Source organism: Centruroides vittatus, unplaced genomic scaffold (assembly GCF_030686945.1).
Source record: "Centruroides vittatus isolate TY-2023 unplaced genomic scaffold, ASM3068694v2 contig_559, whole genome shotgun sequence".
Classification (NCBI taxonomy): Eukaryota; Metazoa; Arthropoda; class Arachnida; order Scorpiones; family Buthidae; genus Centruroides; species Centruroides vittatus.
Window position 1 is genome coordinate 1,227,205 of NW_027122332.1, and position 17,587 is coordinate 1,244,791.

Consider the following 17,587-nt stretch of genomic DNA (forward strand, 5'->3'; position numbering starts at 1 on the left):
CGTGGAAAAGACAGGAAAGAATGCAATACTCGGAAATTCCGTTAGAATGACAAAATCGGAAACCAAGGGGGGGGGAATTCCGAGTAGGAAAGGAAATGGAAAAAGATATCTGTCCTGATTTTAAATATCGTCGAATCTTCATTTTTAATTTATCAATTAGATATAAAAATGAAGGCCGTGTCCTAGTATAGTTAGAAGCAGCGCCGTAACTAGCCTTTTATGCACCCTGTGCGAGCATCTATAACTACGCCCCAAAACTTGGCCCAGGTCATTTCTGCGCCGTCCCCCCAGGGTACGCCCTGTGCCTGAGCACCGCTGGCATTACCCTAGTTACGGCACTGGTTGGAAGAGATCCGTTTGGTATTTATTCCTATCATTCAGCTATTAACCGCGTCCTACGTCTCTAATTTTTACTTTTCCGGCTGTTATAATAGAGGAAAAGTATGGCGATCCGGCAAAAAATGACCCCCCCCTACACACACACAGATTTTTGCATTTTTGGACTCGGGACACCTTGAAACGTCGAGAAATGCACAAAAATTCGAGGGTAATTTCTGTATGTATGGATGATAGTTTGTGATTTTGTTCACCTTGTTTGAAGCTTAATAACTCCTGTTCTTTTTGTCGAAAATTTCTGAAATTTTGCATGGAAGTTTGTTTACTAGAGGGATCGATGCTATTAAATTTTCGTGGTTAAAGGTCGAGGGGGTGGGGAGATAGTGCGGTTCGCGTGGGTCGGACTTAATGACGATTTTATGCGTTATTAGCATTTACAATTTTTTTTATAGAACCCATCCCTTCCCTGAAAATTAAGCTTTTTGCCATTTTATAACAGTTAAAAATATGTTTTTTAATATAATAGATGGCGCCACCAAAATTTTAAATGTTGCCGGGAAAGTTGAGCAACTCGTTGCTGGTTTATTTAGTTTGAATTGTCCAAATTTCTTTATATTTCGTTGAATTTGATCGCAGATAGATACTAACGTGTATTAGATATATGTCTGATAGGTATTTAACATTTTAGATTTGAAGAATTTGTACGAAAATAATTTTTTTGGCCTCATTCGTTAAATTCTTTTATTATTGTAAAGGAAATTTTCTTTTAAAATTTATTTAAATGTATGAAACGCTTTGTTTTTTAAAAATCGAAAGGCGTGATTGAAACAAGGAAAATTTTTCCCGCTAAATAACATTCGACAGTGTTGTTTAGGATTGCCAGATTTCTACCACTGATCTTGGGTTCGCACCTGGCCAACGGGCCGATCGCGTGGGGTTTTTCGGGTTTTTTTTTTACATCAGTAACACCGAAATAAGGGCCAGTTTCCCACAAAAATCGCCCGAGAGGCATTCTTACCTTGGCATATCGAATAAAACCAATCGTACTGACTTTAAATGCATTCGATATGCGCTCCGTGTGCGACACGGCAGACGTCCAGGTGTTACTCCCATTTCGGCCAATCTAGTGACGTTCTTGACGGTGGTGTTTCTGTCAGTATCGTTGGAAGTGGCGGAACGTAAACATTACCCTTGACGAATCCCCACACTATGAGGTCGTGTGCAGAAGTCTTCGGCTGCTGCACGACCAATCTATCACAGATGTCCACTTAGGTAATCCCGTAGTGGGGGTCCTGGTTTGCCGCCTCTTGTGCACATCCTGTATTATTAATATTTATTCTTTTAAAGTAACGATATAAACAAATACGAATACTTTAGAAATATTTGGTCAGGCCAATAGACGGACGAGTTTTCTTCGCGTAACAACAATGCTAGTAGGTCAGTCATCATTTCTCGATAGCCACAAATAATTACATCGCTTAACTGGCTATGCGATCACGTAATCCGCTTAAAGTTTTTATACACCTAAAAGAGCAAATAATCTTATCGAAAATGTTAAGGGCAGATAACTTTTATGCACCTTAATCTACAGATTTTTTCACCAGAAAGTGGTTTATACTTTAGAAGATAAAGAAAATGTTCCATTTTCTTATTTATCTAGAAATGCTTTCGTGTCATATACTTCTAGATAAAGTAAGTGGGGTTTTAATTTTAGCCCATTCGACTTCATTCTCTAGATGGGTATCGGCTAATTAGCGAAACCAAATAACTAAAAATACAATATGAATGCTTTAAGCGAGATCCTGGAACACTTCCGAATAGGATACCAGAACCTCGAAACATACAGTATGAAAAAAATCAAGTGTGCTTGTAGATAGTAAACTAAGTAAATCAATGGTTTACTCCGTTTCATACGTATCGGCCTATGTCACTGGTATCTATTCTTATATATCTATATATATAACCCATTGAACGCGTGCCTGTCCGTCCGCGTCACGTTATGCCAAAAACGGGCACTAGAGGCGCCTCTATCGTGTGTCATATTTCAAACATTTAAATTAACAATATAAATTATTAACTAACAAGGGCAGACAAATAAATTATTAATTTGGCCAATAACAATATAAATAATTTAGTATATTTGTAATAGGAATTTATTATTGTCACGGAATGCCTGTAACGTGCACTAGGGGCGAATAACGAAAAAACGGAGTTTTGAAAATTATATATTAATTCTATTTATTTGAACTATTTTGAATAAATAATATCTTCACTTTCTAATATAGAAATACTGTTTGCTCTTTATGTATTGATTTTTTAAGTTTAGTTTTTAAGATGAAGAATTGTATACATTTATATATATTAAGTGCATCACTTTTAAAAATTAAGCGCATAAAACTTTCATATATTAAGTGCATCAAACGTGCCTCGTAGGAATTTGTAATGCTGCTAGAACGCCCACTAGGGGGTGTCCCGGGCTACTAGTTGTTAAACAATTTCTTTGCTAATTTCGTGCGTGTTTAAACACGTTTATCGATCGAACGATTAATCATTCAGAAATTAAAGGTGCGAATACGAATGAGGTGCAAAATTTGAATCATAAAAACGTTTAAGAATTTTTTTGTCACTATTATATAATTAATATTTTATTTACAATATTAATTTAAGAATATATCGGCAATTTTAGGTAAATATGAATATGCAGTGGAACCTGGTTAACTCGAACCAGGATAACGCGAATACATTTTCTTTAGTCTAGGGATTAACATGTTAAATCAAACCGGTTAACTGGAATGGGGTTTTGATACAGTATTTTCATAAACTCCGGAATTTTAATTTAAATAAAACAATTAACCTTTATCTATTGAATGAGCTTTCTATAAAGCATTCATATTGCATTTTTTGCGGGTTCGGTCAGGTCTGTAACTAGGAGGTTGGGTAAGGGACGGAACCTGACGTATCCGGGAAGGATGGAAATTTAATAATCATAAATAATGACTTTCTGTAGATTACCGACCCCTATAGACACGTGAATAAAACCGTGAAAACTCACGTGGCCAGCCCGTTGCTGAGGTGAGAATCCACGACTAAGTGTTAAGTGCCAACGTCAAGTGGTTTTTATCCACTGGCGGTCATTATTGGTTACTGAAATCATTTTAAAATTATGAGTAAATAAGAATTATGCCTATTTTTTTTAGTATATTACTTATTAAGTTAACATTAGCTAAGTATTTATGACTAATTAATTAGCATTAAATAACCCGATAAAAATCTGACAGATCGTTTGGTATAATTAATAATTTTTTTAAATTTAATTGTTTAAAAATTGAATTTTTCAAAAGATAAAAGTGTTTCAAAATAATTTTTCTTTCTTTAAAAATTCTCGTTTATAGTGTTAACTTTGTAAGATATATTTCGAATATATTTTTCGTTGTTTCAGCTCCAAACTTCCCCTAGTTTCCAGCAGACATTTTAAATTTGTTTAATTTTTTCTTACAATCTTAGAACAAGAGCGGGCCTGAAGAGTCATTTGATTCGGGCCTTGACACAAAACAAAATTTTGGGGCCCGTTTATGTAAAAATTAAAGGAAACTGATATTAAATAAACCAGATTTTTTATCTGTTTTGTCGATTTTATTCATATATTTTTATGGTTTTACGGGGCGAGATGATCTCTAAACTTATAACTTTTAAATCTGAGAGGCGAGATGTCCGGTTCTAATCTTACTCCTGAGATCCTGCTTCAGTTTATTTTATTAAATCCGAATCACTTTTCCATCACCATAACCTTCAAAATCTCGTATTCCTTCTTACAAATTTATTAAATATAATAATTTCTTCTTAGAAAATTATTTTTCGTTTTCTCCTAAGCAATTATGTTTAAAATCTCACCCCCTATCAATGGTTACTCCACTTATAATCTAATAAGTGCTGAAGGATTTTTTTTTTAAAGTTGAGTGCTGACGAAAAAATCTGCCAATTATTTTCTATCGCTTTATTTCTTCATTAATTATGCAAATCTACCGATAAGACTAAATTAATGGAAAGTTACTTCTACCTTGCAGCATTAATTTTATAACATAAAATTTACCACAAACGTTGAAACTATTATTTAAATTTATGATTTCATTCAGATTAGGAAGCATTTATATAAATAAGGAGGTTTTTTTTTCTGTTTTACGCATAGTTTATACTTGATTCTTTCTCCGAAAACAGAAGCTGAATTTTTGATCCATTAATTAATAATAGCATCCTTCTTTAGTTTTGTCATAAATTTCCCTATTATTCGTTTTTTTATTGTAGATAACTCTCCTGTAACAATTTAGTGTAGCATTTTCTTGATGAATAATGATGATTCGATTGAAAAGTTTTATTAGAAATACGTACATATTATAAAACAGGGCGTAACAGACTGTAAACAGATGATACGACATTCTTCAATATCCATTTAATTAACGTGTAGCATTTTCTTGGAGATTATATTTTGCCTTTCTATAGAATTTTTCTGCTCAGAATTGATGATCTTTAATATATTTTTTTGTCTGCAACAAAAGTATTCTCTGTGCTGCTACTTACTGGTACGAAATTCGTCGAAAATCTTGAATATTTTTAAATATATGGAATAATAACTAGGCTATTCTGTAGCTAGTTAACATGCTAACGAGTGATATCGTTGTCACGAATATTTTAAAAACAATAAAATTCGTTTTGGCTTAATTCCAATTAACATGAGATAACATAATAACTGGTTTAGTTTCATTTAAAAATTATTTCAGAATGTTATATAGGCCTATCTCTTGAATAAAATGTTTTCTATCTCACTTCTACTCATTTTATCTTTCGTGAATTTCACTTTCTTGAGTATAATGATCACTCACTCTCTTTGAAATTCGTTAATTACAAAGTTTAATAGCGTAAGGTGAAAACCTCAACAGGAAGGTGCTTTGTAAATATTTTAAATAATATTTTAATTAATTTAATAACCCTACTTTTAATTACAAACATCCTGTAAATTCGAAGCGATCGCGATCCTCTGGTTGAAAAAAAGTTCTGATTTATCCAAGTTTAGATGCATAATTTCGAAATCTTCGTTCAAGATAGTTGGTGTCATTTGTACACTTTTAATTTTTTAAAAAAAAAAAACGTGTGTTGTAGTTTAGTAAAAAATAAACAGGACTGATATAAAATAATTTTATTATAAAATATATCATGTATATCATCGATTCTTACACATTATATACAATATTTATAAAGGTACATTGAATGAAAATCTTTGGATAAATATAAACTGGAATGATTTTAATAGCAAAAAAATATCTCGTTGTTTTTATTAAGATATTAGCAATGTTTAATTGAAATTCTTCGAGTGATGAAACCTGCCATTCAAAAATTTTAAATATAAAACCAAACTACATTCTGCTACTGAATATATTGTTTAGTGACAGACCTGTCAGTTGACTTTGGATGGAGGAAAAAAAATTTTTTTTTTACAAGAAACAAGAACTGAATCCATTTTTCTTGATCTACTTCATAAATTTTGAATTTTAATTACCTATTTTTTTGGGTTAAAAACAACTAAAATTTGAATAAATCGGTATAAATTAAGCCCAAAATTCCAGGTTCCATCCAGACATTCCTAATTGAGCAATTAGGCGTGATATAAGAGTATATTTACAAAAAGAAACCCATTTAAAAGTGAAAATTTCTTCTTTAAAAGATTAATTGAAGCAACATATCAATATTGTTTCTGAATTATTCCTAAAAACATGCGCATGTATATGTATCTTGATATGTTACAACACTTAAAATACAGATTTTTCTATACAACATTCCATTCAGCTGCTATAAAATCAATTCTTAAGCATTTTTATGAAGATTTTTGACAATTTTTCTTAATTATAATTAACAAATTTGATAGTGTTATAAATATTTATAAATAGTCAAATTGTAAAATATTCTTGAAAATTAAAAAATATATACATTATCATCACATATAACAAGCAGACAGTCAATATAATTAAATCTTTTGATTCACTAATTCGTAGAATATTACTTCGAGTGAATATAAAAAACGTTGCCCTTCTTCAATTACAGCATTTAATGACTTTTTTTTAAAGGATCATTAGAAAGGGTAACATTCTATAATCGGAAATCTCTAGTGTATCATGTTTATTGTGAACCTTAAAGTCCAATTAGACGTTTATCAGATAGCTAATTGTGGATAATTTTTCACAGATTGTACTTATCTGTTCCTCTATAAAACAGTAGTCGCAAATTATTTATATTCGTGTAAGTAGTTTGCGTATGAAATGTTCCTTAATTTCTTATTGAAATGCTCGCAATTTTTAAAAATGGCTTAATTTATATTCTTCTTTATTGTTTCCTATTCAGAGATTCTTCTATTTGTTGAAAGTGAGGATTTGAGGAATGTTTCTCTACCGCAGATACACTTCTTCTTAAGGAGCTGAGACTGATCCTTTCTTGAGGATGTTCCACAAAACTGGTGGCTCTGGAAGACACAGTTAGCAATCTCGTGTACGAATAATAGTCTTTAGCACTACACAATGGCGTTTCTACTTCGTAGGTAGTGTTAAACTTGCTATAATCTACTAAATATTCTCCCGTCTCCCTTCTGAAACGGACTACCTGTTCGAATCTATGACCCCAAAGTATTTCGTTTGGAATGTAGGAGGATCTGGCTTGAATGGATTGGCCCGTCGATTCGATGGTACCTTCGAGTATCACCACTAACTCGTAACTGTCCTTTAATATATCTTCGGCACTCATTTCGTAGAATGGACTAGTATCGTCTATGACGTGAACTATAGTGGCGGGCCAAATGAGGAAAACGCTATCACCTCCGTCGTCGAATCGCACGTCCAATGGCGTGTGATAATAAGGGAGAACTTCTCCCTCTAATGTCAATTTTCGGCGAATTAATTGAGCGCTGATTTGAGCACTGATAATATGAGACTTCCTCATGTCACCTACACGAAACATCAAACACAACTTACCGTCTCTGAGACAGACGGTTGCATTTCTACTGAACATTAAAGTCTGCGATCTTTTCTTGGGTCTGGAGAGTTTGGCGAAAACAATACCTGCCATCAAACATTGAATCATGACCCCCGTTACCGACTGCATGCACATGATAAAAATACCTTCCGGGCATTCTTCCGTAGTGTATCGAAAACCGTAACCTATGGTGTGTTGACTCTCGATAGAAAATAGGAATGCCGAAGTGAAACTGCGCAGATTCATTACACAAGGGGTCCACGAATCTTCGTTGATGTGATCGAAATCCCCGTGGGCCATGGCTATAAGCCACCAGATCACAGCAAATCCCAGCCAACTGAGAATAAATCCGAGCGCAAACACTAACAGATTCCATCTCCATTTGATATCCACCATAGTCGTAAATATGTCCTGAAGATATCTTTGCCCCCTCTTCGATACTCTTTCTTTTGATAAATTAACGACACCATTTTTCAATACCACCCTCTTCCTTAATCGGCCCGGGATGATTCTGGAATGTCGATATTTGTTAAAAATTGGGGTTAAATTATCTTCCGCGCATTTCGAGTAACCACTCAGCGATAAATTATGGTTAAAGGTAGAGTTTTTGGTTATGGTCCCACTTTCCGTAGACGTAATGGTCGGGGATGTGTCCCCTTCGTTTTCTCGTCCCATGTAATTATTGTTGGGCAACAGTTCCTGCCAAGCAGTGCTGTTATCCATTTCCAGATACTTCATTGCTGGTCCCATACAGAAATCTCTAATCGCTTCACATTACAGCCTGGAGAAAAGAAACATCTTTTAAGTAATTTTACAAATGATACAATCCCCCTTTTTAAATTAAATTCTAATCTTCACTTATCCAGTTTTCATTCTTTTATAATTTTTGTAAGGCCAAATAGCACCGAAGCATTGCTCTGCGATGCTTTCAGTTAATGAAGAGTTCACAATTATCCATAAAAATAAACACTACAGAACACTGTAACTGGTGTTATAAAATGAAGTTATCCTAAATGCAATGTCATTTACCTTTCAAAATGTTTTATTACGTATCAACAGGATTGTCGAATTAAATTAAAGTATTTTCAGACGTTCCAATTCGTATTTCTCGTGTTAACGGTCTTTTACGAAATCTTCGTAAAGTTTATACCCTTTTGAAAAGAGGATAAATGGCATTTTCCCATCAAATATTGATAAATGCCACTCCAAAACTTCGAAAGTAAGTATGTAAGTATTGAAAATTCTTTGTCCAATTGTTATAAAACGGGGTTAAAAGAATAACAGAAAAACTAGACTCAACTGAAATGTCCAAATAAATTAAATATAACAGATTTTTTGTATGTGTGGAACAATTTTTTTTTTTTTTGTTTTCATACTTTCGAAGTAATTAAATAACATAAAAGTTCAATTTAAAAGCAATTTATCAAAAGTGTATTTTTCATGTATTCTGTTTTTTAGGTTAATTTTTCGCAATATATTACAGTCATTAGCTTAGCATTTGTATTACTGTATTTCGATATTTTGATGATTTAAGCAACGCCTTTATTTTAACTAAATCCACTTAACAAACTCAAAATCTGTTACGCTATATATTAAATTCTTTTGTCCAAAATTAATATTGTGTAAGCACAATTTTATTTAGATCTATTGCACGTTATCGTGTTGAAAATGTTTTGCATCGTTTAGATTATTTTATAGAATCTGCCATGAAATAAATTAACCATCCATCCGTTTTGTATAAACCGGAATGCTTGTAAGATAAACCGATCTTACAAATTCGGCTATCAAAGTAACAATAAAAAAAACAAATAATGCGATTTTTAATCAACAGATGGCGCAACAAATCTTTCGCATTTCAAATTTTTAACGAATTTTCGAAATGAAAGTAAATGCGGCACAATTAAATAGAAGCTTGTCAGCATATCTGATCTATGAATTAATTATTTTAAATGTCATGCCTTAAGTTGTACATACGTAAACGAGTAAGGCGATTGAGCAAAACGAAAAACAGGCGTGATTTTATAGAAATAAAAATGGATTTTTTTTTTTTTTGAACATCCGATTCTATTTTGTGTATCCCTAACGCTTTTTCTCTATACAAAACTCAGTAAGGCTGTAAATTTAGTAGATAACCCTAGAGGTCAAACGAGCTTCTTCATAGCTTATCGCCAAGTGTAATGTTTCTTGTCGAATCGAAGCTTTTCCAAATACAAAACAAAAGAATGTGGGAAAAATTCCCCCAAAAAATTCGTCTAAACAAAACAATCCTGCATTTTAAATGCACCTTTCATTCATAAACTGTCCCCTTGTAGTGCATATATGGCACTATTTGGGAAGGAAACAAAGAAAAGTTTTAATATATTTTTAAGCATTCGTTCTACGGAAAGGAAAAACATCCGCGTCATACGATTGTGAGTTTCCTTTTAAATGAAATACACCAGTGCAGACACACTGTTGTAACTAAATTACAATTAGTCAATAAGATTTATAAGAGACTCACCTGTGGAGTGCGGTGTAGTTAGCGATCAGCTGTTCTGGCCGATTCGATACACTTCTCCCTGTTCATAAAACATACACAAGGACGAATTGCATCACATTCGGCTATCCTCTACAGCCAATAGGACGACGAACTGAGCACGTGATTATGACAACAGGAAGTGTTTCTAACGTGGAAAAATGATGATTAACCTTGACTCTTTCTAGTATTTTTAAAATATTCGAAACGTTTATTGTATATTTATATAATTAAATATGTACATAATATATATCTTCCGAAGGGTTATCGATAAACACTGAAGAATAATATTAAAGGTTAAAAGAATGTTAATACATATCCTACAGCGGCTTTAATTATGTAAAACTGGTTTTTATATTAATAGAATTTAATATATGCATTAAGGTTGACGATAGAAATTTCATTTCTTTTTAAAATTTGTGCTTAAAAATCGAATAATTTTCGATGTGTCCGTTCTATTGTTTGTTTGTTTGTTTTTTGTCAAACAAATTGTGAAACTTGGTAAACATTTGCATGCAAATTTGATCTTAATCTTATAATTCTTCGATTTTCAATACAGGAAATTTAAATTAAATACAATTAGAGGAAAACGATAATATAAATTTATGCATATTTTAAAGCCCAAATCACAATAGAAATATTCTTATAAGACAGGCCGGGGACAACTTTTCAATGCCAATACAGTTATATTAACAGAAAATGCTTTAATTTTATAAAGTTAATTTTGACTGAATAGCTGAAAAGTTTGGCTCATAAATAAATAATTAAATATTGAATAATTATCGTTATCTGTGGAGTAGTACAAGCATTTCCCCCTTCTATTTCTTTATCAATTTTATAGATAAAATTAAAAACAACAAAGATTATAAAGCATAAAAAGTTTTCTTGTAAAGTAAAAGAGGATATACAGTAACAAACAAGTGTGGAGGTCATGTTGTTGCTAGGGTCTCATGCAATTTTAGGAGGAAAGAATCGTAGGAAATCACAAAGAAAATATCTCATAATGTAAAATTAACGTGTGAGGTGTCAAATGTGTAATAATTAATTGATTTTAATAAACTTCGTTATGCCTTCATACTTTTATAAGTATTAGAAAAATAATTTTTGTATTTGGAACATGAATTAAGTTTGTAAAATGTTAGCTTAACTTTTAGTATTATAATAATTTTTGCCTATAAACAACATATCAATACGCTTTTAAATTCATTTGAAAAGGATAATTACGTATATAAATTCGTTCACTGAACTTTTAAGCATCAGATGATGTGAAACATGCAAATAAGAAAAAATAAAATGTTTTTTTTTTTCGAAAGTGAAATGGCTTTGTATTCATTCGTAGGCTGTTACAGTTAATCTGATTGTCAAATAATGCTTATTACGTAACCAAGAATCTGTTTAAAATTTTTGAACTTCGGTTAAATTAATTTATGGAAAGATAAACAAATTCTAATCTCCAGTCATGTAAATTAGAATGAATTCAATTAACTGCTAAATATAGAGCGAAAGTAAGCAGATAAAATCTGTTTAATCCTTTAAGTTAATCAAATAAAAATTTTAAGAATATTTATAGCGTTTTATAATCCATTAAATTCGTAGTAAATGGGGTGAATGACCTCTGCCTCTCTCTAATAAAATATTTTTGATTAATCGGAGCTTGAGCTGTAATAATGAATTAAAGGGAATTAATTGAATAAAGTGCAATATCCTGAAATCACTTGACGATGTTAGAATAATTAGTATCGATCACAAATAAATCATTTGTCTAATAATTAAATTTTTAAAAATATTACTGAACCTGTTACTTATTTAAGCCAATGTTTGATACTGTACTTATAAAAATTACCTTTTATGTTTTGGATTAAGAGTTAAACTGATTTTATTTACTTAGTTTGGCCTATTTTTACAATTAAATCATATAAATTGCGATGCATTTGATTAAGAACTACGGATCTGCCAAAGTTTAATGGAATACTCGTAGTTAAAATGAATTGCAGTCACTTTCTTATGCGTATTATTCACATTCGCATGAATAAAATGCATAAAAAAGTAACTTTTTTTGTAGAAATTTTAAATTAAAACGAAGCTGTTTAGTTATAATTCATTGAGATTTAAAATTTTAATTTTAAGAAAGTGGATTTACTCTATTTAGCGATTTAAAAATGCTCAAATTTACATACCTGCTTTGCATTTATTATTCGGAAACTGTAAATTGTCTTAGTTTATTATGTTTAATATAAATATATATTACGATTTTAATTTCCATAGGCTCGACTTTTATTATGTAAACGACGATTCTTCGTACGAAATAGCTTCAAAAAAACCGTAATTCACCTGTAAATTAAATTATTTATATAAAATTTACTTCTCGATAATAATTATACTAATTATTAATATAGATTTTTTAAAATTTAGGCTACTTAAAATTTGTATAAATACCACAAATTAAGCACTACAGATACAGAAAAAAAAATACTCGAATATATCTGAAATAGCTGTATTTCATTATGCATTTCCGTTCTCATTTCATAGTAAAATGAGAACGGAAACAAATTTGAAGAGATATATGAAATGACTTTAAAAATTAAAAAAACATATCTTAGAAAATAGTCATTAACAACTTGATAAGAGAGGAAAAAATAGATTTAGTGAAGAAGCTAATACAAAAATAATATGCCAAGGACAAATAGCGGAATCACTGCTAAACAAAAAGTAATTTCTCTAAGTGAACAGAACGGAAATGCTGTTTCTCCCTATGCAAACATAATAGAACTTATATGAATTTTAAAAATTGATAATTTTAATATTTTATAATTGAGTTTTGATAAATCTTTTAATAAAAACAACTTTTCAAAAAATCAATTCTACGTTAAGATAATTCTTAAAACTAAATATTATTTTTAAAATATCGAATTCTGAGTTGTGTATAATCAATCACAGTATATATATCTATATCTACTCTTGCTATAAACAAATAAATTTATTTTCTATAATTAAACTTAAAAAATAAATATGTTTTATCAATAAGTTGAATAATACTTCGATTCAAACTCTCAGCCGGCTTGCCTAATGATGTATAAAATAATGGTAATTCATCAAAAATAATTTAACATTATTAAAGATCTATTTTGGGATAGAAAAGTGTTAAAAATTATTAGGAAAAAAAAAAACTAAAAAAGGTTAAAATTTATCAACATGGTGGAAAAGACAAAGTGGAGGCGCCAAAACATCATAAAAGTGGTTCTTATTAACAAGATACTATATAAAGAATGACCCAAGCCACTCCACAAGCTTCGATGTGATGAAATTCCCAAATTAAAATGATTAATTCTCCTTCGAGTAGGCTGACGACACCGAAAGTGATACAGATCAGGAAGTTCAGGAAGGTATGAAAAATAGTAAATTACATTCCGAATAATTACATTTTCCAACTTAAAAAAGACGTATAATTTAAGCTCTAAAAACGCGATCGATGAGAAAAATATGCAAATGAATCGTAGCCATTTCAAATTACTCTAAGCCAACCAGGACGTATCGTTTCGATGTGAAGGGGTACTATAATGAATGAAGTATTTTTACTTTTCTGTTATATATAACAGAGGGAAAGGTGAAGCTCCAGCAATCAATGTTGGAGCTTCATCTTTCCCTAAGGAAAAACAATTTTTTAAAAATAAAAAATAAAGTGCGGCCCAAAGAAATGACAAGTGTTTAGTCACGTCTATCAATAGATCAATGTGTAAAAACGTGGAAAGGAACGAAGGATCAAAAGGAAAAAAAATTCTTTGTTCCTTAATGGAAAACTGTTTTCATAGAAGTCCATAATACTGAATAAAAAAAACTGGAGGATCGAACTCTCGTGCGTAAAAAGAAAAGGGAAAATTAATAGGTGAAGACATATTTCCAAGTGCATCGACCCTATTGTTTTCAATGAAACAAATAAAGAAGATTTAACACGATGAAAGATATTTAGGGAAAATTAATATCTTTAGTTATTGTCCGTAGGAAATACGGTCAGAGAAGAAAAATGTAGGATATTTATAGAATTCACTCGAGATCAGAAGTATCGTTAGACTCGAAAGCAGAAAGAACTCGATCAGAGCCCGTTGATAAGCAGCTCAAAGACATATTCAATATTCTAAAATTATTCATTAAGTATAAATTTTTAATGATCTAAAATGAATGAAGTTTCTCATTCTCATCTATAACAGTAGAGTTCACTACAGTGGATCAAATTGAGATAACGCTCGAAGGTTCACGTAGAAATTTAAAATATTTAATGTTTAAATTGTCTAATATTTAAAATAGTTCATGGGTTTCGAGTTGATAATAATAGGAAGAAGATACCTTACACTTGCAATGTGCACACATAATAGAAATGTTGACTTTTTCCAATTGATAAAAAAGCCCTTGCTTAGGAATATTTCTATATATGGCATATATTTCTTTTAAGTTAGTGTCTCAGTATAACATTTATCACACTAACTTATACTGTGTTGATGCAAAATATAATTAAATTTAAATAAAATGCTTAATCAAACTGTTTGCAAATTGACGCAGATTTTTCTTTTGGATGTTTAACTACTTGATTTCTAATTTTTTATTCAAAATAAATACAGATAGAGAATTCTTTCCTCGTGTTTTTAGATATTCTCAATCCTACCTGAAAGTCGTTCACAGTTTTGTAAACGCTTATCACAAGCAGGAACCATAAAAACGAGAAATAAGAATTCAGGCTATCTTTTTTCTTTTTAATTTTTTTAATGATAATTTTTCGTTTTGCTTAAAGCGAACTTACTTTTCAACAGAATGTGTGTGTTTCTGCAGTGACTAAAATATTTTGATATCCCTAAAGCTACTTACTATAAATTATGTTAATAAATCCAGCAGCGAGTTGCGTAACTTTTCCGACCAAAAAAAGTTAAAGTTGTGTGGCTCTATCAGTTAATAAGTTTTTAAATAAAATCTTATATTATTAATTATTATATAATAGCAGAAAGCTTAATTATCAGGGTAGACGACGAGTTTTATGATATATATTAATCTAATAACGAGAAGAATCTTCATTAAGTCCAACCCCACTCAAGACACGACAGGTGGCCCCTATCTCTCCACCCCCTCGGCCTTTAATCACCAAAATTTAACAGCATCAATCCCCCGTTTTAAAGAATAAATTTAAAAATTCAACTCTTCGTAATTGAACAGTTAACCATTCTTTCGGTTGAAATGCCGTTATCTCGAATGAAAACTCATTCTTGACATTTATTATTAGAAGCTATTTCGTAAAGTCGATGCACTGTTTAATCTGGCTAATTAGCAACACGTAAACAAACCGAATCTCGCTGTTTAAAACTGATATATTCGATCGATCGAGGTCGTCTGTCTTCAACGCCATTGATAAAAATTGAATACTTACGTCATGTACGCGCGCTTATAGTATCAATTAATACACATTCTATTTATAGCAGGCGTGAGTAAGTTATATTTAAAACGTCAATTAATATAATAACTTTTATTACGTAAAATATCTCGAAATAAACAATTGAAAAAAATAATAATTTCTTCTTCCAATTTCGTTGATACAAATGGAAATTACCGTTAACAATACTTCTCGATGTTAAGTGTAATTTAAAAATTGTTTCGTAGAAAATTAAATATTTTTTTAATTTTTTGCTTGTATTTATGTAATTTATAAATAATAGTAACGGCCAGACAAAATATAACAAACTTTAATATATAAATCAACATGGGATTCGCTGTAACAGGTGGGAGTCAAATAAACAAAGTGGAAAGAAGACCTCCGACAGTTAGCGCTATCTGATGTGGAACAGATGTATTGAATTCAACAGACTCGTCTAATACAGGATAAAAATGGGTGCTTGACTACTGAATCAAATGTATAAAGCACAGTAAAACCTGTTCAAAACGGAAAAATATTCGGTATCGTGCGAGTCTGGTTAACACAGGTTTTACTGTAATAAACTGATATATACTCTAAGTATAATTATTAATAATATAAATTTAATTTTACTTTATTCTCTGATATAAAGATTTAATTACTCTAACGTCTGCAATTTTATAGATAAATCGTTAGAAATTTTATAAATACTTCAAGAGTTTTATCTCTTAAAATACATTTCTGCGAATGTGTTTCTGTATAAACAGATAAAACAGCAATTTTAATATCGGAATATAAATAAATTGCATTAAGGGAAATCTCCGATAGATTAATATATATTGAAACTACATTAAATAAAACAACAAAACGAAATATCATTAATATAAATAATTAAATTCTAGGATTACTTACAGTCGGTGGGAGAATCTTGTGTTTTGTCGTTATTAATATCCAACAAAACAAAATAAGTTGAAACTTATTTTAAGAAGCAAAACAAATAATTAAACATTTTAAAATATTTTTTCCTAAACAAGTAATATACATGTATCAGAACACACGACACTGTTTCCGGATAGCACGGAATTCTGTCGATCACCTGTTGATTTTCTAGGAAATTATTTATTTGTTTCATTTCTCACTAAAGATTGCTCGTGTAATTACCATAAATTTCCCTCTGATTAGTTTCTCGTACCATTAATTTTCATGAAAATTAGTCTTTTGTAAGTGGATAAATTGATTTTTTTTTTCTTTCAGATGCAGAACCGTTCATTCTTTGAATATCCTTATCATTTATTCAGTACTTTTTAAGTATTTTATCGTTATATTTATTTGTTTGTACAATAATAATGATGTAAAATAATCGAAATTTTCTCCGCCTTTACCTTTAAGTAGAGTAAACACTTCTAATCCAGACGAGGAGTAATTTGTCTTTGACATTCCTTAGTATATAAGTTAGGGGCTCTTTTGAAGATCATTGTGGTGCTCTTACGTTTGGCTACCTCCTTTATGATTCGTCTGACACCCCTTTGGAACGTGAATTTTATGTAAAAAAGAAAAAATATATCCTATATATGGCAGGAGTATCAGGGACCCGATAATAGCGAGGTTGAGGCCGAAGTTTTAAACGCGAAAACCTGTACGTCGGACGTTTGGCGCTGCTTTCCTGTAAGCCTAGAAATTTGACAATGGCGTTTGGAATGTCGAGCATGATTCAGTGACGTTCCAAACGCCATTGTCAAACTTCTAGGCTTACAGGAAAGCGGCGCTGAACGTACGACGTACACGTTTTCGCGTTTAAAACTTCGGCCTCAACCTCGCTAATTGATGAAGAGTTGGACTTCCAAAATTATTTTACTTGGCTTAATATAACTATTAAACATGTTAAATTTGGCATTTCGAACAAATCGCGTGTTTTTAGGGTTTCAGTTTAAGTCTGTTAATTATATCTTGAAGCTAAAGATGGTGGATTTGCAGTCATAAACATAATTTTTAACTATTGAATTATGAATATTTGTCAACAAGAATCTATATTTATTTCAACTGAATTGATAAACTGATTTATCTTTAACGAATTTTCATTGATTAAAGATGAATTAATTTATCTTTGATGAATGAATCTGTAGAGTTTTATATAATAAATAAGCTAATTATAGGTTCGAGGATGATATATTTAATTCAATCGACGTAAATGATATTTATAAACATATTTTCGTTGACTCAAGATACAAGAGTTAATAGTTATAATATTTTCAGTGTCTGTTTGGTTTTACTTGTGATATATTTGTTGAAGTCGAAATCACAAGGAGCGATCTATTTTAAGATAAATATAC

At 30.9% G+C, this 17,587-nt stretch overlaps 1 protein-coding gene across 3 annotated transcripts in view; it reads right to left on the reverse strand.

Annotated features, from left to right (window-relative positions):
• Positions 1–5,512: 5,512 nt before the first annotated feature.
• The window catches only part of LOC136978878 (G protein-activated inward rectifier potassium channel 3-like), a 36,105-nt gene continuing 24,030 nt past the window's right edge, over positions 5,513–17,587 (reverse strand). For all 3 annotated transcript variants that reach the window (XM_067274714.1, XM_067274713.1, XM_067274712.1), the window contains exons 3-5: positions 12,043–12,196; positions 9,851–10,013; positions 5,513–8,131 (exon numbers count right to left, since the gene is read on the reverse strand). In XM_067274714.1, the coding sequence (XP_067130815.1) occupies positions 6,709–8,100 (1,392 nt within the window). In that variant the 5' untranslated portion in view covers positions 8,101–8,131; positions 9,851–10,013; positions 12,043–12,196 and the 3' untranslated portion in view covers positions 5,513–6,708. The remainder of the gene's footprint in view (positions 8,132–9,850; positions 10,014–12,042; positions 12,197–17,587) is intronic.